The sequence below is a fragment of the Notechis scutatus genome, chromosome 1, assembly GCF_049901735.1.
Source record: "Notechis scutatus isolate UNSWTSFEM ecotype Mainland chromosome 1, rNotScu1.2, whole genome shotgun sequence".
Lineage (NCBI taxonomy): Eukaryota > Metazoa > Chordata > Lepidosauria > Squamata > Elapidae > Notechis > Notechis scutatus.
In genome coordinates, this window is record NC_142009.1 from 277,601,556 (window position 1) to 277,623,359 (window position 21,804).

The window sequence follows — 21,804 nt, forward strand, 5'->3', positions numbered from 1 at the left end:
GGCCTAGTAATTTGTACTATCTGTACAAGTAGCATTCATGTAAACATACAAGAGAATAAACAATAAAAACCCAAATGAAACATTGGGCAGAAATCGTTTATCAGAAGTGATCACATAGAGCCAACAAGAAGGTAGCTTATATTCTAGTATTTTACACTAACATTGCAGCAGTAAGTGATTTCTTCAATTATTCATCTGCAAATAATACAGTACAAGCTACTCATCTTTTATCCCCTGACACAGCATTTTTTAAGAGACAGAAATTTATCTTACAAACTTAGAAATGCAAACTTTCAGTTTATGCCTTACCAGAAAACAACTTCTCTAAGGAAACCAGATATTCAGGCAAAAAAGAAGGTGGAGTCGTCTTAGCTGGACTGTGAGCTATGTACGAACATGTATGTTCATACATCATGCTAAGTGATTGTTTTCACATAGGTTGTTAAAATTCACCATTTGGTTGACACATTAACACCAAGTATTCACACAATTTATAATACTAGACTCTGTTAGCAATCTCACAGCAGAAATGGCGAAAAAGCAAGGACAAAGTGCACAATAGAAAGTCATTAGACAATAATTTCAGGGCTCTTTAATAGGCAACTAAGCACAAAAAGCATAATTAATTACAAATTCATAGCCATTAAAGGTATTTTAGCAGGTATCTTTTGATACAAATATAATGTAACTTGTTATTCACGGTAGTTTGAAACCAGTGCCCACAGAAAATGTGGTTTTTGGATACAAAGTCCCTCTTAACTACTCTTTAGCTTGCATTCCCCATTACCTAAATCTCTTGTACACTGTACATCAAACACAATTACACTCCTTAAAAGAGAGAGGAATCAACTTTTAGCTCCAAACCTACAGTCAACCATTCTTCTAACTAAACGTTCCGGTTTAGTCATAAATTATCTGAACCACTTGCAAGGTTTACAGCTCATGGCGTGCAGGATTCTAATTTTTTTTTTTTTGTCTAAATGCCACAAATTCAGATAAATATGCAGATGGCAGTAACAATGACAATAATGACAATGCAATAGAAAATCTCAAGTGAAAACACAGAATGCTTTCATAGTGCCGTAAGTTATGCAAACAACAATTTGCAGCTACCCAACTAAACCTTCAAGGAAACCCAGCAAAAGTACAATTTCAATGGACAATAATCAAAATATACCATTCGTGCGTGCTCTGACTGAAAATTATATGTCGGGAAGCTTCCTTGCCATATCAATATATGATTGGGATGTTGCCAGAAATGGGACTTCGTGCAGAATTTTTATCATTTATGAATTTCGTCTGTTATATGAGTAGACTTCCCTTTGCACACTGAAGCACTATCTTCCCCTTGTTTCCATTATTCCCCAATTCTCCTATTTACCAATAGGGTCCATTCCCCTGACAGATGAATACATTTGGACGTGACCTTGTGTAGCTATTAATAAGAACCAAGGGAGCTCTTTGCATGAAAACAGGGTAAGCTTATGCAGCTGGGCATCCTCACCTCTGTCTAATTATTCATAGAATTATGGGTATAGTGCAGATATAATATATGCTACCGGTATTATTTTAGTTTGGTTTTTCAACACAAAAATCCATACGGTATTTAAGGTAGGAATGTCTCTAAATTTATATTAGACAAATAATTCAGTAAAACAAATATTGTCACTGACCATCTAATCTTTACAATCAGTTCACAAAGAGCCGGATATAGTGCTTTTTCAAACCAATTTAGAATACCGGGAGAATATTGGCCAAGTTTCATGCTTCATAGGCAACTTCGTTCTCGTATCCTACAACCAGCTCTGCATCTCTTCTTGATATCTCTCTGGATCAATGAAAGGCTTATCAATGGATCGGATCATTAAGTCACCACAATATACACATTCAGCTGCCACAATATCATCTATGTCAGCTTTTGTCTGTTCTCGGCTTGGCTGACCTTTTCCTTGACCAAGAGTATCTGCTGTATCCTTATGGCGGTGATGGGATTTGGAAGGCTGGCTTGCAGCCAGCATCTTCTTTTGAAGGTCTTCCAGCTTAGCTTGCTTATAGGCAGGCAGGTTTGGGTAAACTGCCTGTAGAAGGCAGTCATAGTGAAACATGTGGCCACAAAGGAACAGGTAAAAAGGACGGTTTAGAAGTGGAAAATCACAAGCTGCACATTTTTCTTGTGGTTCAACAGAGCCATATTTGTTTCTCATCTCCTGAATGTCCTCCCTGATCCTTTCAGCACTTTGCGTGGCTTCCTCCATCTCTGTCTTCAGCTCCTCTATGTGCTTGTTATAGGCCTCTAGAGAGTTGCAGATAGCTTCCTTGAAGTGATCGATGGTGACAAAGTCTGGGAAGAAAGGCAACACATCTTCAATCTTCAGCAGATTGCAACTAGAGAGGCAAGCCATGGCCTTTTTGACATCCTTCTCCTCTTGTACAACATGACGAGCAATCTTTAGCCACAGCTTTTTTCTCAACTCCTCATCCTCTTCAGGAAGATCTGCACAGGATTTTGCCATATCTACATCCACCTTAAAAGAGGGAGGGGGGGAGAAAGAAGGGGGGCAAAGAGAAAAGCAAGCAGTTATCCTTCTATCTCCTATTATAAAAAATACTGTTGAAAAAGTGTGAGGGAGATAATGTTGAAAGCAACAACATAGGGATACAAGAAGATATATTTGTAGATGTATGTCATCCTCTTTAGCCAATACTGGATACTGTTTTTAGTAGTGGCAGATCATTTTAGAGATCAGGCATTCTAAGATGCAACAAGCCTAAAATTGTGGCAGAATAACGTTTGTTTTTCCTTAACCCATCCTGTCCCTTTTTGCTGGGGAATTCCTAATCTGAACTGTGCCTTCAATCTCTGTTTATGAGCTTCCCATGAACAATGTTATTTGTTGTTGAGGTAAAGTTAGCTACAGGTCCTTGATTTACAAACAGTTGTTTAACGACTACCTGAAGTTACTGCAACCTCAGAAAAGTTATTTATGACCCATTCTCAAACTTGCAACTATCTCACTACTTCTACAGTCACATGATCACATTTCAGGTACAAATATTATTTATAAATTATAAATTACTTGTATAAATACAAATTGGCAACCAATTTGTATTTAAGATTGCGTCATCCTGCAGTCATGAGATCACATTTGGTGATGTTTTTGCCATTTTCTGCCATTGGATAAGCTAGAGTCAGATTTACAGTGAATATAGGAAGTCTTCATACCCCTGTTAAAATGCCAGGTTTTTGAGATATTAAAAAAAAATCAGATCAAGATCAGATCACTTCAGAATTTTTTCTACCTTTAATAAAACAAATAAGCTCTATAATTTAATTGAAAAACAAACTGAAATCTTTTAAGGGGAAAATCAAAGGTGCTTCAACAAAGTATTAAAAGGAGTGCACACATATTCAACTCCACTATTGTATTTTTTAAATTCCCCCCCTAAAAGTTTTCTGTTTTTCAACTGAATTGTACAACTTATATTAAAAGAGGAAAATATTTTGAAGTTGGTTTATCCTGGTCTAATTTTTTCACGTCTCTAAAACCTAATATTTTAACAGGGGTGTGCAGACTTTCTACATCCACTGTTATGACATGATTTGCTTAATGACTATTATAAAAACATTCATAAAATCAAGTCCAGTCATATAGTGACATGACTTACGATGCAATGACTTACTATCAGAATTCTAGGCTCAATTGTGGTTGACAGTTGACAAGTATCTATAAGCAGGCCTTCATCTAATACAGCAAGGTAATTTTCATATTAGAGAATCTGTTCTCATAGTGTTGATTTTCTAACCAATAAATGTTAACAGTAATCTAATTCATTCTTGGTCTTCAGTCAACATTTCATCCTGCCCTTTTTAGATTATTATTTAAGAGATACTGAAATTTCAAGGAGAAAACTTAAGGCAACCCCTTATTTATACAGAAGCATATTTACCTGCAAAGCTAGATCAACAGCTTCTTCATACATCTCCATAACTTTATAAACATGAACACAAGCTCGGTGGTGGCTATGTTCGGCACAAAGCCTAAGTGCATACTTCAGGTCATAATGGATACTGTCAGCAAAGGTTCCAGCATGTTCCAAGTAGGACAGTAATGAGTCAGGCCGACACAAAGCATAGAGTGACAACAAATAGTTGTGAATGGCCTCCTGAGTTTCTTCCAGCTCATTCACACAGAATTCCATGTATCGAATGGCTTCATTGATCTGCTGAGTACCCCCACTCTGACTGTAGGTGACAAGAGCAGGAATTAGCCTCTTGGCATCCAAGTCCTTGCCCATTTCAATCCAAGCATCTACCACTTTCTTGGGCATATGCTGGATCAAAATGGGAGAAAACTTGTAAAAGAGTTCCTCATTCTTGATCCTGGATAGGACTTTTAATGCTTCGTTATAATTTTCATGTTGACAGTAATGGGCTATCACTCGCTCATAATCATTCATTATGACAGCAAAGTATACCATGTGGTCTGTGTCCCCATGACTTGCCAACAGTTCATGAATAGTTGATCGATTATTGCGGAGGGAGTCTTTGATTTTGGGGCTACTCAAAAAACTCCGGAAGTTCTCCTTGGTCTTACCATAGAGGTCTTGCTTTGACCCATCTCCTTCCAGCACCCCCAAGCGATTTAAATATAGTTCAGTTAACCAGGTGGTCAGCAGAGTTATTTGTGTTGTTTCAGACTGCTTCAAGCTAGCTAGTTTCTTTATCAAAAATTCCATCAGTGCCTCTTCCTGTTTAGCTTCAATAAACTTAAGAGCAATCTCCTCAAAGTAATTTTGGGTCAGTGCATAACACTTTGCACTATCCAGATATCTCTTGTTTTGGAAACAGTATTCTGCTTCTTTTGCCAGCACAATATCTAGGCACTCTGGGCGGTCTTTACAGTACTCTTTAGCCAAATCAAACTTGTTGATATTCATATACATCTTCCACACATCACGGGATTCTCGCTGAACGTTATACCGAAACACAACTTTCTCGGTGTGAATCCAGATTTGTCCAAATGCAGGATCTTTGATCATACGCTTTAGTGAGCCAAACTTTTCTAAGAATACGTCCTGGAAGACAACTTGCCCATTCAAAGTGCACACAGCCTTCACTCTATCAGGAAAAAGCAGCAGAAAATGAAACTGAGTGAGCACTATGGAGATGGGTTTATTGGCTAGTGTGTCTACATCAGAAGGATATTCCCACACTTGCTCATCACTCAGAACAGAATCAGGACGCCCGTAATCCAGAGAGCCATACAAGACCCCATTTCCCATCATCCAAGCAAAAGCGCTGGGCGAAGAACGAAGCTTGGGAGTGTAGAATGCAATTTCACTGTAGCCAAGACTAGCCGGAAACTCTCGAAATCCAGGCAAATGATCTTCAGGCATGCTAAATATGGTGCCAAAGGCTTGAGGCTCTGACCCTTCCGGAATCTTGCCAACAAACTGGAAAAGCCTCTTGTGAGTGGTGGCAATGATAAACCATTTCCCATCCACTCCTCGTTCTATTTCAAGGCAACAGACTGGGGCAGGACCAGCTTCCTCCTCCAAGGTATAAATCAGGCGGAAATATTGATCAGGATTAGTACTAAAGAGACTTCCTTCAGTGACAGAAATCTCAGCCTCGTATATTTGGCCTTGTGATGTTCCAACCAAAATGGGGCCTGTGTTTATCTCTGTACCAAAAATTTTATTCCAACCCACACTTTCAATCAAATGACCTTTCCAGCGGGAAAGAAGCCGTATCTTTTGAGTACTTCTGTTCAAGTAGAGACACTCACTGCTATTCAGGGCAATGATAAGATGAGAACCTATAGAGAAAAAGGATAAAAAGGAATTAATCTAGAATTACAGGAAGGACCAAACATGAAGCTTGGATGTTTGAGGAAATCTAAATGTATTTAGATTTCACAGTCCCCAAATATTCAAAAATACTCAGGATTATATTTTTCAGAATCCTGTTGGATAGTTTTAAAGGCTCATCTATGCTAGTCAACATCCAGTTTTCAACAGCTTGATATCTATAAAAAGCCATAAGGAAAACAGTAGATTTTCTGAGAGAAAATACAGTATATTGAAACAAAACACAAATAGTCAGAATACAGTATTTATACTATTTACCAAAAATATCAAATAGCCTTCTGCAACCCCTATTGTCCTCTTACCTGTCTGGTCCAAGAAAAGCTTATGAACACTGGCTTCATCTTTTCGTCCAAGTTCAACCTGATTGGGCTCATCAGCCTTGGCTACATCAAGTCTACATAAAAAGGGAGAAAAGTAAACTCTTGAAAGATTGGAAGAAAAGAGATAGGAACACTGTCATAAAACAGTTTATGAAGACAATTCCATGTAAAAAAAAATTCAGAATAGATTTTGCTTTCTGTAAATCTACACTCATTTCAACAAAGATCATGAGACTAAGGACTGCCATAATCAAGGGTCTATGATTTTACTGAGGCACAAATACTATTAATAGCAATAATAAACGGCACAGAACCTGACTATCTGAGGGATAGGTCTTGCTATGAGTCTTCCTAGTTATCTGAATGGGCCAGGGAGGCCCTTTGGAAAGTGCCCCCATTACCAGAAGTTCACCATGCTAGGAAATGGTCATGGTGTGCACTGAAGATGGTGTTTGATTTCGTTGTACAAGGTACAATGACAATAAAGTAAACTAAAACTAAAACTAAATGCTTTCCCCAGGGAGGAGTGATTGGGTCCACTTTTGCAGTATGATTTCTGTAATGTTTATGACTGTTAAAAGTATGGTCTGAGGGCAAGTTATTATAAAAATACGTATTTACTTTTGTATATGCAGTTAGTGGACCATTTAATATTGTTTTCACTATGGTCAACCAGTGGCCGATTTTTCTTTTTTTTTTCAGCAATAAGCTTAACCTTAAACACAGATGAACACAACTGCTGTATTTGCATAACATGTTATGCTCAAATAAGCAATGTCATGGTCAAATGTGATGGTCTGGTTTACACAATAAGCAAGAAAATTACAGAATTCCCCAGATGCAGAGAATCCCTCTTCTTTTTAGCCTAATTTAGTATGCTGTACAAGCCCAAATGTAAAAAATAAAATACAAGATATATAAACAAATGTATTCAAAACATGAAGAACTCAGAAAGCAATCTTGAAAATTGACAATCATTTCCATAAAATCAAGAAAAATCTTCCGGGTGTCTCTCATATTTGAAATTACTTTAATGCTACGTCGTTTTTTAAAATCTAGCCCAGTATAATCTACTCCGACTTGCAGAAGCTTTTCAGAGGCTGCGGCAGAGAGGATGTATCCATCGTTATCTGGGTATAAGTTGACTTGTTTGGGGGGGTTCTTTTTTTGCTGAAAATATCAGCTATAGATTCTAAGATTTTAACTCCCAGAATACAGTCAGTATTTTTTTCAAGTGTGGGTGGGATGCAAGCTACATTTTGAAACAGCAAGGTACAAGACATGAAAAAAAAATCAGCCATTTTAATATATACATAGTCTGAAGGAGAGGGCAGAGATGCATAAAGCACTGTCCTAAGTCAGCATATGTTTCTATTTAAGCATGAAACTTGGAGATATACCTTAATGTACAGTACTCGTCACTAATGCTACAGAGAGACTTTTGATAATCTTCCAAACAAGCTCTAATAAACTAGTGAATTATGACTGACTATGCACAGAACTGCAGGGACTTCTCCAATCACCAAGAATCAAGAGAGAAGGGCATCAAAATGGAATGAAATGGAATGATATTAAGACTGATGGCACAGACTCTGCACTGGTTTCCAACTTTTTCCAGACTAACTAAAAGTCTCCATGGTTATTTTTAAAGTCCTAAGTAACTTTAAATTCAAAATCAGAAGGAATGCTTCTCCAGCCTGCCCTATCCTCAAGATCTGCAAGGAAGGCTCTCCTTAAGTATATCGTGTTAATGATGTGATAATCAGAGAAAGGATATTCTTACAAAACAAATATTACGCAAAGAGGCAACTGGTTCTTATCTTGCAATTATCACAGTCAGATTCAAACTTTTACTTCCCCACCCTTTTTAATGCTTTATTTTTTTTTATGTTTAATAATGCAGAAACAATTTCTTTTGAGAGATGGTCTACAAATACATAAAGAAACTCTAAGTAGTGCTTACCTAAATATTATGTCTTTTCCAAGACTCATACACAGTTGGTTAAATGAGACAACCATACTATTAATCTTCTTGGGAGGTGTGAAGTCAATTCTCTGTTTGTTAAAAATTGGTGTTTCTTTTTCCAGGCGAGCATTTACATATCCTTAAAAGCAGGAAAGAAATCAATATTTCTAAAAATAAAATCAAACACCAATGTAATCCAAGATTTTCCTTCCCTCATTCCAGTCCTAGAAAATGAAACCTGTTTATGCTAATTAGTTGCTAATACTTTTATTATTTGATTTATTTTGATCCAACTTTTTTCCTCAATTCTGGAATAACAGGGAGTAGAGTGAAGAACAAAATACATGCCTTAAGTTTTGAAGTATAATGTTAAAGCATACCACTTTGTAACAATCCCAGAAAGCCCCAAGTTGATCTTGGCCCCACTTACACTTTTACAGTCACTTTTGACATGACATGGCACACAACCCATAAGCTGATATTGCACTTTCCTAGTACAGGGTACCCCTGAGGAGATTTTATTAAGCAGAAGGAACGTTGTGTGCCAAAATCCACAGAAGTGAATTTTGTATCATTTTATAATCTTTCTTGTCACATTTGTTAAGTGAATCACTACAGTTAAGTTAATCCAGTTGTTAAGTGAATCTGGCTTCCCTATTGACTTTCCTTGTTAGAAGGCCACGAAAGGTGATCACATGACCCCAAGGCACTTCAACTGTCATAAACGAGTCTGAATTTGATCACACGGAGGCTACAACAGTCATAAGTGTGAAAAATGGTTATAAGACAGTTTTTTCAGTGCCATTGTAACTTTGGTCACTAAATGAACTGTTGTATTATAAAGCTTCAGAAATGTAAGTAGGCTTAAGTCTAATCTTTTCCAAAGTTTTGCCAAAGCAAATATATCTCTTCTCAGGATCAGAGAGAAACTGGAACATTGCAAGCGAGCTGGAACATTACATATTCCTTATGAAACAAAACAGAATGTGTGGTCAAGTACAAACAGAAGCATCAGAGCTTTGAGGCCACATATGGCTTTATATATCCCACTTTTCTAGGCTTACATTTCTTACAAATATACAAAGTACCACGAAACCCTTTAAATAAGGTCTGCTAAAAGGATATGCCCAATTTACCACAGGGTAAATAATAAGAGAGGGACAACCACTTGTGGGTAAAATAATAGCAGTTTCACCGGGACAGGAAAGGGACTTTTATGCAGAATTGTGAGCCTGAGAAAATTTTACTGGTAATATTTATTCAGAAGGACAAGAAAAACCACATCAGTCTTTTTTTTTTTTTTTTACAATTAAAGTTGTGTACTATAAATTTGTTTTTCATTTTACCAGAAAGAAATCCCTGCTTCAGCATCTGCAAACTCTTTCATTTCTCTCCAAGCAATAGGTCACATGCCACTTCTTTTTTGAGAAGTTCCCTAAGAACCGTCCTCCTGGCATATCCTATAGCCACCTAGTGGCTGCCCTCAATAACAACTCTTTAACGTGAAGAAGGGCACACTCCCTTAAACAGAGCAGTTTTAACTTCCCATTAATTATATTCGTTTGCTTAAAGGGATGAAACAAACACTAAAAAATTGGAAGAAACTGTGTAGCTGTAAAGTATGATAAACCTTAGGCTGTTGAGTCCATTTCTTATTTTTTTCAACTATCATATGGGTAGTCCTTGATTTATGACAATTGAGCCCAAAATTTCCATTGCTAAACAAGACTGTTGTTTAAATGAGTTTTGTCCCATTATACGACCTTTCTTGCCACATTTGTTAAGTGAATTAGTGCAGTTGTTAGTAATAGTTTTTAAGTGAATCTGGCTTCCCCGTTGACTTTGCTTTGCAAAAGGTAATCCCATGACCTTGGGACACTGCAACCATCATAAATACATGCATCCAAATTTTGATCACGTGACCATGGAGATGCTGCAATGTTTTTAAGTGAAAAGTTTCACTTTTTCAGTACAGTTGCAACTTCAAATGGTCACTAAATGAATGGTTGTACATTCAGGTCTACCTATATTTACTCTCCTTTAAAACTACCCAATAGCTTCAGAAGGACTATTATTCCGCATACTACGGGAAGCAAGGGAAACCTCTACTACTGAAATAACCTGAATAGGACCAAGAATCAGAAGGAACCTTTTCAAAACAGGAGTGAAACTATGGAATTCATTGGCCTTGTACATCTGCCTCAGGATCTCTGAGTGCTTTATTATAACTACATTTTAGTGCCAGCTGTTATTCTCCAGATGTTGCACTGCTGCAGACCACTATGAGAAAATGGCAAGGATATATTTTTTTTCTTAAAAAAATAAGCAAACACATACTGTTCTAAGCTAAGGAAGGAAAAGGATGAGAAACTCATCTGAAAGTGGGAAATAGAAGATAGGAGAGGAAGGAGTTGTACCAATCTTGTCTGGGACATTTAAAGATCAAAACCGAGATCCTATTGCCCCCACACTGCTTAAATTGTTTGGTCAGAAGAAAGTAACACTAGGCTACAGGAACATTAAAATAACACACATAACCATTTAGTCCATTTACAACCAAAAAAGCAGCTCTGTCTTTAAGGGGACATTCTGGCACTTCATTTTCTGACCAAAAAGTGTACTTCTGATTTGAACTTAAATATTGAATTTATATATGAAGAATTTATATACTATATCCTAATTAACAAGAAAATGAAGATCAAGAATACATATTATAACAAATGTTGCTCATGCCAAAGGGTTAACAAAGTAATGATGTTAATATACCAAATATCTAAAAATAAGTTAATTGAAGAAATAATTTTGTATAGCAATGGAAACAAAATGTACATGTTTTTTCCTCTCTGAAGTTTCTCTTTCTCACGTTTTTAATTAAGAAAGCAATATGCCATACAGCATAAGTAAACTTCTTCAAAAGTAAAGAGTAAATGGAATGGATGCAACAAAGGCACTCCCACTGAAAGCAAGCACTCAAGAAATATAATGTATATATTACGCCATTGTGCACACCTAACAATAAAAAAGAAAAAATGCCCACAGTTGTTTGGATTGTGAATAGCAGATAGCAGGCAGTAAAAAATATGCAAAGGTTCACAATCCAAACAACTGTGGGCATTTTTTCTTTTTTATTGTTACTTAGCCATAACGTTTTTTATAAAAAGATTGTAGAAATTAATTCCAATTCTTAATTCTAAACTATAGGAGCAATAATTTAATAAATACATCCCAAAGAAAAATAATCTTTTCTACCAAGATGAATCATATTAACCAAAACAGTTATTGAGCAACTGTACGTGTGGTTTTATTAACTTTTTCCTCCCTGTGTCACATTACTGCATTAACTTGGCACCGTTTTTTCACTGGCTAGTGATTTGGAATATGCAACACCATTAAATCCATGCAGCTAAGATACTAAATTCTTGGTCCCATGAAATGTTCAAGTTATAAACTGCAGTCTTTTTTGTTTGGGTATCGGTTTACCCTTATGCTACCTAACAGAATTGAAAGCAAATTTTTTTTTTTACTTAAGGGCTTTAATAAGTTTGTTGCTTCTATACTTGTTGCTTGTATACTTACAATTCATACTGTCTCCTAGTATGATTTGATTGCTTATTGTACCCTATGACTATCATTAAAGGTCGTACCTTATGATTCTCGACTCTTGACGAATGTATCTTTTCTTTTATGTATACTGAGAGCATTTGCACCAAGACAAATTCCTTGTGTATCCAGTCACACTTGGCCAATAAAGAATTCTATTCTGCCTTGCTGAGAGATGGGCAGCAAACAAATTTTAAAAAATAAAAATAAAATAAATTGGTGATTTCTATTTAAATTCCTGGTTAAATATTTTGTGGTTAAATACTGTGTTTATGTTTATCAAATTGACTTTCCCTGTATCAGGAAACCACCAGTGTAGTGTGTTGGATAGAATCCACTAAAGCCAGAGCAGATACAATAACGACTCTTTAGATCCCAAGTAGAGTAACCATGGTATAATGGTCTAGAGACTTAAACATTAGATAGTATCTTCCAAATTTTTAATCTAAGTGGCCGGATAATGATTTGGGGATGCAATTAAGCCTGCCTGCAGTCAGCTTCTATCAGGACGAGCTGATTTAAGCCAGCATCTTGCAAAACCTTTCATCAAGTTTTGCATAACTTCCAAACTGCAAAGCAATTCGAAGCACGTCCTGACGCTCAGCAGCAGCAGCTCAAATTCCGAAAGAAATAGGTGTAAGAAGGCCGCCCGAAGCTTCATGATCCAGTTTTTTTTTTTAAATTAATAATAATAATAGCGGAAGAAACCAACATTTATCTTAAAAAGCACGTCAAACGAACTGCGTCCACCTCTTTAGTGAAATGCGTCCCTTTCTGAAACGCTGAGAGGGGGTGTGCCAGGAAAGGCCCGACATGGTACTCAATTCAACTGAGGCAACCGAGGCTGCACCCCGAGTTAACACGGAGAAGCCCGTACGCTCACCAGCAAAAAAAAAAAAAAAAAGGCGCTATAAACACGGAAAGAGCCCGTCCCCTTTCTCCTCTCCTACCCGTGTGCGGGATGCCCAGGTTCACACGATTCTGCTGCGAGGAGGTGGAGTGGGAAAGCGAGGCCACGTACTCATCCAGAATGGTAGCCATGGCGGCGGCTATTACTGCAGTGGCTTCGGTATGGAGACCGCACGCTGCCTCCCCGCCTAGCAATCCTCTCGAAGACACCCGCCGGGGCCTCAACGCCTCAGCCGATTCGCACCATTGAAGGGCCCGCGGAGCTTCCTGTTTCCTGTGGGACTCTAACCATAGAGATGTTCACGTGAGAACGAGAGGCCCTCTGAAGCCGTCCCTGCTCGGTCGGGGGAAAAGTGTCACTGTGAACGCAGAGCGAGGGTCAGCGAGACGTTGCGTCCTCCCGATGTGGAGATGATGGACAGAACAACAAGAGGAGCGTTTGTCCTCTTCTAGCCCAGGAAGGTCCTCCAACCATAGAGTAAAGAGGCGTGTATCTCGCCTTGTTTGTGGTGGGGAGCAGAACAAATTTTGTCAGATTGCAGAAGTACAAAAGGAAAGGGGTTGGTATTACTTGGCTTTGTCCGTTCAACGCCCCGGTGTGATCTGAGGGTGTGTGTGTGTGTGTGTATTATACACACAAACACACATGCACTCGAATGCACACCAGCTGAGGGACATCAGACCATGTTATGTGGTTTATTTAGTGTGCTGCATGAATCCAGCTGTATGATACATGGGCTGTGTGATCTATGGCTATGCCTTAACAGGATTTTGGACTTGGCTTTTTTAACATTTGGCTTGTGGGTTTTAAATGGAATTTGTGTAACAACATACTGATGATATGTTGTTAAATGTGTGGACCCTAAAGAAGGTAGTTCTGAATCAATTCCTGGTCTAAGGTAGATGAGCTGCCACACATCACTTTCATAGGTTATTAGCATAGCCCACCCGAGACAATTTATGGACACCTTATAAATGTAATAGATTTTAGCAGACACTTGTTAAATTTCCCAGCAATCTAGTGGGCAGTTCTATCAATTGCCTACATAGACCCTGATTCTTAGGACAGTTGTTCCCTTGATGCCTTTGTTTGCTGATCAGAGTTGGCTTCTTGGTTTACTGACAGTCTTTGGGAGATGAAGTGGCAGAAGCAATACCTGGAGCCCCAGTGGATGAAGAGAAGAAATGAAGAGCATGGGTACAAATTCAGGTTTGAGCATTAAGGGAGTAATGATAGTAAGGGAGGTGAAGTGTCTCTACTTTTCCTCCTTTATTATATGGATGGGTTGCCAGTCAACAGCCTTAGGGTGGCAAACTCTCTTCAAAATAGGGAGACACCACTAGATCTACAGTCTGGTATCTGTGATTGTTATACACAATATTCTGCTGGTAAAGCCATGGAGATTTGCCAAACTCTTGACTCTAGGAGGTATGTGGGGAATATTAGAGCAATGCCCGGCCAAGTGGATTCCAATGAACAGGGAATAGTGTGCTCACTAGTAGGTTCCCTGTCACTTGAGAACTAGTTGCATGTTCCATTTGGCTCTTGTGGAAAATGGCATAGTCAGCTGGATCCAGGAAGTAGTCAGAAAACTATTTCCTGCAGGCTTGAAAGAGGTTGTGCCCTCTTTTTTGATCCAATTTGTATCAGACAACCAGTCTCCAATATTCCCTAAAAAGAGAAGGTTGCTGGGAGCCAACTTCAGAGCACCCTAAACAAAGAGCAGTACTTGGACCCTATTCAGTGGGGATCAGGCTTGGATACAGGATGGAAATGGTGTAGATCAGTGATCCCCAACCTTTTTTATGCCGCGGCCTGGTACCGGCATCAGCTGGGCGCCGCGGCCCGGTACCGGCATCAGCTGTGCGCCGCCATCTATTTTTGATGAAAAAGTGCTTCCGGTGACCTCACCGAAAGCACTTTTTCATCAAAAATATGGCGGCGCCAGCGCTTCGATGAGCTTTTCGGGTAGAAATGGCTTTCTACCGGAAAAGCTCACGGCTAGCGCCGCCATCTTTTGATGAAAAGTGCTTCCGGTGAGCTTTCTACCCTGGAAAAGCTCACCGGAAGCACTTTTTCATCAAAAAAAGATGGCGGCGCCCAGCAAGCCAGCGGCCCGGTAGGACTTGTTCCACGGACCGGGACCGGTCCGCGGACCGGTGGTTGGGGACCCCTGGTGTAGATCATGTTGCCTGATAATCTTTGCCAGAACCTAGATGGAGTGTAGCCTGTTTAGTCCTCATATCCTTTGATATCACTGATCATGGCATCTTTCTGATTGTGTGCGGGAGTTGAGGATTGGAGACACTGCACCAGGTTTTCCTAAATGAATTGTTACTTCTATTTTTTTAATATTCACATGAAGTTATTGAGAGAGGACATTTGTTGCTTTTGTTTGTAGTGTATCAGTTGGCTGATGATACCCAGTTGGACATCATCTCCCAAGGCCACTCAAATGATACAGTTGAAGTTTTATGTTAGTGCCTGGAAGCTGATGGAATCATATTATTCCATCAGAATTAATAATACAAGCATTTTTCTTCTCTCCCTTTTGTTCTGTTGTAGATAATTTTTCTATTTTTTTTTTTTAGTTTACGTCATAATTATATTCACTGAATAAAAAGAGGAACATTTCCTTTTTAAAAAAAAACTTATTTGTACATTTAATTTTCCCATTGAGTGAAAATAGCTCAGAGGAAATCAGTAGTTGAGCAAAACAAGTGGTAAATAAATCTAACAAATCTAACAAATAATTTTAAAGAAGTCGTGGGCATAAATGTAATTAAAGATTCATGGTGTGTTTCAGTCATTAAATGTATAAATCATTTCTTTTTCTTCTTTTAACAAAAAGTCCATAAAAGATTTCCAGATTTTACCACAATGATATATGTTGCTTTGTTAAACTTGCTACATATAACCAGCTTTATTTTCCCCACATACAGTAGTAGTTGGTGTCATGTTAATGATTCTGTTTATTTCTTCATTGCTATTTTTCTCCTCTAGGTGGCAACTCTTACCAACAAAGAATATAACAAAAGATAATGGCTAAAGATAATACTGTATTAAAATATTATAATGCTATTTCATGACTTTTGTTGTAGGAGAAAAAGAAAAGTTGTTTAACTTCTTTGGAGTGAAGTTTGATAAAGCACTCAAAATTGTGCAGATTTCTTTCTGCTTCAACAGTAAGATCTTATCTGCCCTTGAAGTATGGTATCTGAAATTATTTTGAAATATTGACCATAGCTGCAAAATCTAAAATGTGCAATATGAAAGTTCCAAAATCAACATTAAGGCAATATTTTACAAAGTTAATTGATGATTAAAAAAAGCTATTCAGGCAGAATGGGTTTAAACCCAGAAGAGTTTTTTGAACTCTTAAAAAGTGTACAAGTATTTTTAAATGTTTAATTAGACTAATAAATATACACTATTGCCTCAAAGAGGGCTTAATTCCTGCCGTCCTCACTTCATAGTTACATTTTAAAAACCATGGATCTCTACTTTAGGGTTTTCTGGGTTTTTAGATAGATACCTGAACCAGAGGTGGTATTCAGCAGATTCTGACCAGTTCTCGAGAACCAATAGTGAAAATTTTGAGTAGTTTAGAGAATCGGCAAATACCACCTCTTGACTGGAGATTTTACAGTATCCTTCCCCTGCCACGCCCACCAAGCCACACCCACAGAACTGGTAGTAAAAAAAATTGAATCCCACTACTGACCTGAACCCATTTTATCTTATATTCTGTTACTTTTTTACCATGTGTATATATAATACAGATCCAGTCTACCATTGTATTTTAGGACCTAGTGACTTATAATTAGAAATGTTTGGATTTCTAGTACTATACTTGGGAAACTTGTGACAGATGTTTGATATCACAAAAAATAAGGGTGTTTTTTCATTCAATAATCTAGTTTTTTAAAAAATATGTAAAATTTCCCCTGATTTATAAAACAATAGGTAGTTGATCTCAGTGATTGCTTTTCACATCTATGTTATAGTTGTACAAATGTTTCTCCGTCTATCCAAATACTTGCATAGAGAAATCATAGCCCATCCTGAAATGTTTGGCTTCCCTGAAATCAGTCAATGAGCTTATGCTCACATAAATTACTTTATGTGATTGGGCTACAAAACTGTCCTGAGAAAAGTTAGATTTACTGTTTCACTAAATTTGCTACATAACATTGCTGACTTGCCAGCGCTTTTGGCTGTGAGGACTGAGAGAATTATGTCCTGCTGGCTATGCTTCAGCTAATGTGTGAATTGTTGCGGTTCAGTTGTTCAGTTGCTTCTGATTCTTAGTGACACAAAACTTTTGTAGTAACTTCTCTGAGGTCTTGTAAGATTGTGCTTGTCTCATCTATCATGGTATCTAGCCATCTTTTCTTCTGTCAGTCTTTTCCTCCTGAGTTTCTTCTATTTTTCCAAGCATTTGAGTCTTCCAAGGATTGTCTGTCTAAAGTATCTAAGATGTATTTATTTGACATATACAGCCACCCATATTGTAATCACAACCCAGGGCAGTTCACAAGACTACAAAAACAGCAACCTTCCCATGCAACAATCCCAAAATGGTGCCTGAGCAACAATCTCCCATACAACAACACAGCATCTTGCTGCACCCTAAACTTATCCTTCTCCAACACTTTAGTTTCATATTGGTCCTGCCAGCAATTAGTCTTATTTTATTTCACCCATTAACTACTAGCTTATTCTTCCTGCATTTCTAGGTGTCCTCAATCATTGTTTCCAGCACAATCAATCAAGGGCATCAATTTTTCTTCACTCATCTTTTCTGATGGTTGTGCTTTACAGCCATGTATTTCAATTGGGAATATTGTGGCCTTGGCAAAGCATGCTTTTATTGTTGATGCATCCGGAGGCTAATTTTATACTAAGACGTAATTTGGTGTGCTTTCTGCACAGGTAGTCCTCGACTTACAACAGTTTGCTTAGTGACCGTTCAAAGTGACAACGGCATTGAAAAAAGTGACTTTATGACCATTTTTCAGACTTACAAACGATGGGGCATCCTCGTGGTCACATGATTTACATTCAGATGCTTGACCACTGATTCACATTTATGACGGATGCAGTGTCCCAGGGTCATGTGATCACCTTTTGCAACCTTCTGACAAGCAAAGTCAATGGGGAAGCCAGATTCACTACATAACCAGATTACTAATTTAACAACTGCAGTGATTCATTTAACAAATGTGGCAAAAAAGTCATAAAATGGGGCAAAACTCCCTTAACAAATTCCTCACTTAGCAACATAAATTTTGGGCTCAATTGTTGTAAGTTGAGGACTGCATGTTAGCAGGATGTGTGAGCCCAGCCATTCTGTTTTTTTATTATGTATGACCACTATGGTTCATTCAACAAACTGTTAAAAATTTAAAAATTTAAGCTTAGCACAAAATCCACTCTTTGTCTTTTAATCAATAACTAATCTTAGAAATATAGAAGCTGTGTTCTCGTAAGATGCTTAACCTTAAAGCTCCAGGTTGAATTACTGAAAAAAATGGGAATTAATACTATTGGATTGATGTGTTTGCTTGTATAAATCATAATGTGGCTTAACACAATAGCTCTTTCACACGCTTGCTAAGATAGTGATAGAGTTTCTACCCCATTTTTACCTAATTTAGCATATGAAAAGGCAACTAGTATGTTCTGAACACTTTACTGATTTGCTGTCAGAGAAAAATTGAGTAGCAAATCAGTAGAAATCAGCTTTCCCACTGACAAATGGAACATAGTGGATGTGCTCAGTTGTTCAATGCCAACACCTATTCAATGTTCACTGCAAGGCAACAGTATTCATATTTTCTAGTTTGACGTCTGCCACAGAGATAAGTTATTTGATCTATTCTGTTTAACTTTTGCAACAGAAGAAAGGGACAAGATGCTTATTTCTCAGGGACAATGGGCTTTGGAAATGGTAAATAATTCTGAACCAGTCAACTTATTGACAGTGCAGCAATACAGTATCTATTTTGTTACAGTTAGAATTCTGTGTCACACTAAGCTTACAAAATTTCACATCTCTGATTAATACAATACTTCTTTGCAGCATAATCTGAGTCCTCTCAGAATGACCATGACTGGAAGAAGAAGGGATGTGTATTGTTGTTTTTTTTCCTTTTGAAATTAGGGAGTTGGCTTTTCTTTCCCACAGTGCTGAGGCTGTCAGAAAGGTACAATGAATCAGCATTCGTTGACTCGGTCAATAAATAATTAAACATAGGCTTGACAAGGGAGACACATGTTTCATCTCTAGAAATAATCTGCCTTGGTTTCGCCTGGTCTGTCCTGGTTGTCTTTCTTGAGCTGCCTCTCCAATTACATCTGCAGAGATTCTGATTCCCCCCCCCCCCCTGCAGTTTTTAATCCTTGACTGGTTGCAAACATCACAAACTTCTATCTGGGTACACTCTCTTGATTTTATCTAACAGACTTCCTTCCAAGAATAGCTGCATTGGATAGAAGGGGATGAGCATTCAGTCATCAAGAGTCGTGTGTTTTCTTTGAGGAACAGAAACCTGCAGATATATTAACTTAAAATTATACTTAAGCAATTATAGAAGCTACCTGGAATGCACTTGATCTTGAAAAAGCAGTATATTGATTGCTGTTGTTGAATCAAAGCATTTTGAGACAAAAGCCACAATTTCATCTTGAGAAAAAGCGTTATTTAGGTGTTGGTTAAGTGCTGCATTGTTTGATTCCCATGAAATAACTTATTCTTGGCTCTTTGCATTCTTTGATGTATCCCCATCACCACAGATGGGGACTGCAACCCAGAAATTAAAAGACACTTGCTACTGGGGAGGAAAGATATGGCAAATCTAGACAGCATACTAAAAAGCAGAAACACCACCCTGCTAACAAAAGTGCGTATAATCAAGGGTATGGTTTTCCTAGTTGCAATATATGGCTGTGAAAGTTGGACCATAAGGAAGGCTGAGAGCCAAAGAATTGAGGCCTTTGAACTGTGGTGCTGGAGAAGACTCCTGCGAGTTCTTGGACTGCAAGGCGATCAAACCGGTCAGTCCTAGAAGAGATCAACCCTGACTGCTCTTTAGAAGGCCAGATCTTGAAGATGAAACTCAAATACTTTGGCCACCTAATGAGAAGGAAGGACTCACTGGAGAAGAGCCTAATGCTGGGAAAGACTAAGGGCAATAGAAGAAGGGGATGACAGGGAATGAGGTGGCTGGATGGAGTCACTGAAGCAGTAGGCCTGAGCTTAAATGGACTCCAGAAGATGGTAGAGGACAGGAAGGCTAGAGCAGGGGTCCCCAACCACCAGGCCGCGGACCGGTACCGGTCCGTGGATCGCTTTGTACCGGGCCGCAAAGAAAATAAAATAAAATAAAAATGGCGGCTTTCTTCGCCTTCGGTGAATGCTGCTGGGATCAGGGATCAAGGACACAAATGAAAGAAGAGGAGGGAGGAAGCAACCGAAGCCTGTCCTACTCTCTGGCTCAGCGGCTTCGGTTTCCTCCCGCCTCGTTCCTCTCTCAGTCGCTCTCTTGCTCCTCCACCAGCCCAGGAAGAAACTGCTTCAAAGAAGCCGGCAGGGTGGCTTTTCCTGTCGCCGCAGCTCCTCTGAAGCGCCCGTTCACCCCCACTCCGCCGCCCGCGCGTGGTTCAATCCAGTGCTCCGTTCTGCCTGCCTGCCTTCGTTTCTGGTTGTTTGGGAGCAGCTTCGGCTGAGAATAATAACTATTCGCCTCTTTTTATCAGCCGAAGCTGCTCCCAAACCAGAAACGAAGGCAGGCAGGCAGGCAGTCAGAACGGAGCACTGGATTGAACCGCACGCGGGCGGCGGTGTGGGGGTGAACGGGCGCTTCGGAGGAGCTGCGCCAACAGGAAAAGCCACGCTGCCGGCTTCTTTGGAGCAGTTTCTTCCTGGGCTGGTGGAGGAGCGAGAGAGCGACTGAGAGAAGAACGAGGCAGACACCTGAGGGAGGGAGGGAGACACCTGAGGGATGGGGCTGAGGAAGGCAGGGCCGAGAGCCGTGGGCCGCCGCCGCCGCCCAGCGCTCAGTTTTGAAGGCGCTCCTCAGCCCGGCGCAGTTCCTGAATCTGCAGCTGAAACCCTCCGTTTTAAATGTCCCAATAGAAGAGAATATCTGTCGCTCAGGGTTGCAATGAGGAGGCATTGGCGCTCCCTGAACTTGGTGGTTTGCTGGCAGGCGTTTTATTACCCGACTAGGCAACAACATCAGGTGTTACCTAGTCAGGTAATGAAACGTCTGCAAGCAAACCACCAAACTCGGACTCTCCCCCCCTCCGGTCCTTGAAAAAGTGTTTCTGCTTGAAACTGGTCCCTGGTACAAAAAAGGTTGGGGACCACTGGGCTAGAGGAACATTGTCCATGGGGTCGCGATGGGTCAGACAGGACTTCGCAACTAACAACAGCAACAATTTGAGGAAATACTAAGCAATCCAGATAGAGTATGATTGATTGTTGCAGTGAATTTTGTATGGGATGTTATTTTTTTATTGTTTTACATTGTAAACTGCCTAGAGCCCTACAGTGAGGCATATTCACCAGCAGTGGATTTTTAAAGTGACAAACAAAGCCAGTCTGGTGACTCCTCCAGTGAATTCTGTTCAGATTTTACAACTCTTTGTGAGAGTGAAGGCTGCCTCACAATCAGTAGAGCTTCTCTGTGAGTTTTAGCAAGGTTAGAGGTAAATAGCCCAGAGCCAATCTAGCCCATTACCATAACAAGGGACACTTCTCCCCAGGAAGAGGGAGGCTTAAGACCATAACAGCAGGCCACCGAGAAAGCCAAAGATCAAACCCAAATTTACTATAAAGTGGGCTTGTATTTTATACCAGGCAGTCCTTGGAATTCTTAACAGCTTCTGTTACTCTTGCAATAGTCTTAGTTATCAGAGACCTGCATCCTTGACTCTTTGTCTACACAATTTCCCATTCTGCTATCAGCAGTCAGAAAAATCCAACAAATTGGTCAGATCACTGGTTTAATCTGTCACCATTCTTTACTCAAAGATGCCATTTAAAGTTTGAAAAGGATGACATAAGTGTTCTGCTCAATAGGTCAATAAATCTTGACCTTTTATCAGTCATGTTAAAAGGTAAATGTTGA

General features: G+C 39.1%; 2 protein-coding genes across 3 annotated transcripts in view; one reads left to right on the forward strand and one right to left on the reverse strand.

The window, feature by feature from the left end:
• Positions 1-569: 569 nt before the first annotated feature.
• VPS18 (VPS18 core subunit of CORVET and HOPS complexes) lies at positions 570-12,949 on the reverse strand. 2 transcript variants are annotated; one of them, XM_087951693.1, is made up of 5 exons: positions 12,779-12,949; positions 8,155-8,296; positions 6,174-6,265; positions 3,949-5,819; positions 570-2,525 (listed from the first exon to the last, which is right to left on the reverse strand). In XM_087951693.1, the coding sequence occupies exons 1-5, from the start codon at positions 12,780-12,782 to the stop codon at positions 1,794-1,796; spliced, it is 2,841 nt and encodes a 946-aa protein (XP_087807819.1). In that variant the 5' UTR covers positions 12,783-12,949; the 3' UTR covers positions 570-1,793. The 2 variants fall into 2 exon arrangements, with proteins under 2 accessions (XP_087807819.1, XP_026520371.1); XM_026664586.2 differs by having other exon boundaries at positions 12,708-12,942.
• Positions 12,950-12,976: 27 nt separating this feature from the next.
• Positions 12,977-21,804, forward strand: part of RHOV (ras homolog family member V) — a 37,386-nt gene continuing 28,558 nt past the window's right edge. The window contains exon 1 of the mRNA XM_026664584.2: positions 12,977-13,226. The gene's annotated coding sequence lies outside the window, so the exon portion shown is untranslated. The remainder of the gene's footprint in view (positions 13,227-21,804) is intronic.

Bases quoted from the DNA above. Each gene is read 5' to 3' on its own strand.
- VPS18 (XM_026664586.2), bottom strand. From the start codon at position 12,798: ATGGCTACCATTCTGGATGAGTACGTGGCCTCGCTTTCCCACTCCACC. The intron at 8,297-12,707 runs GTAGGAGAGGAG...CCTGCTTTTAAG, and splicing joins CCTGGGCATCCCGCACACGG to GATATGTAAATGCTCGCCTG. The intron at 2,526-3,948 runs GTAAATATGCTT...CCCTCTTTTAAG, and splicing joins CTGTTGATCTAGCTTTGCAG to GTGGATGTAGATATGGCAAA.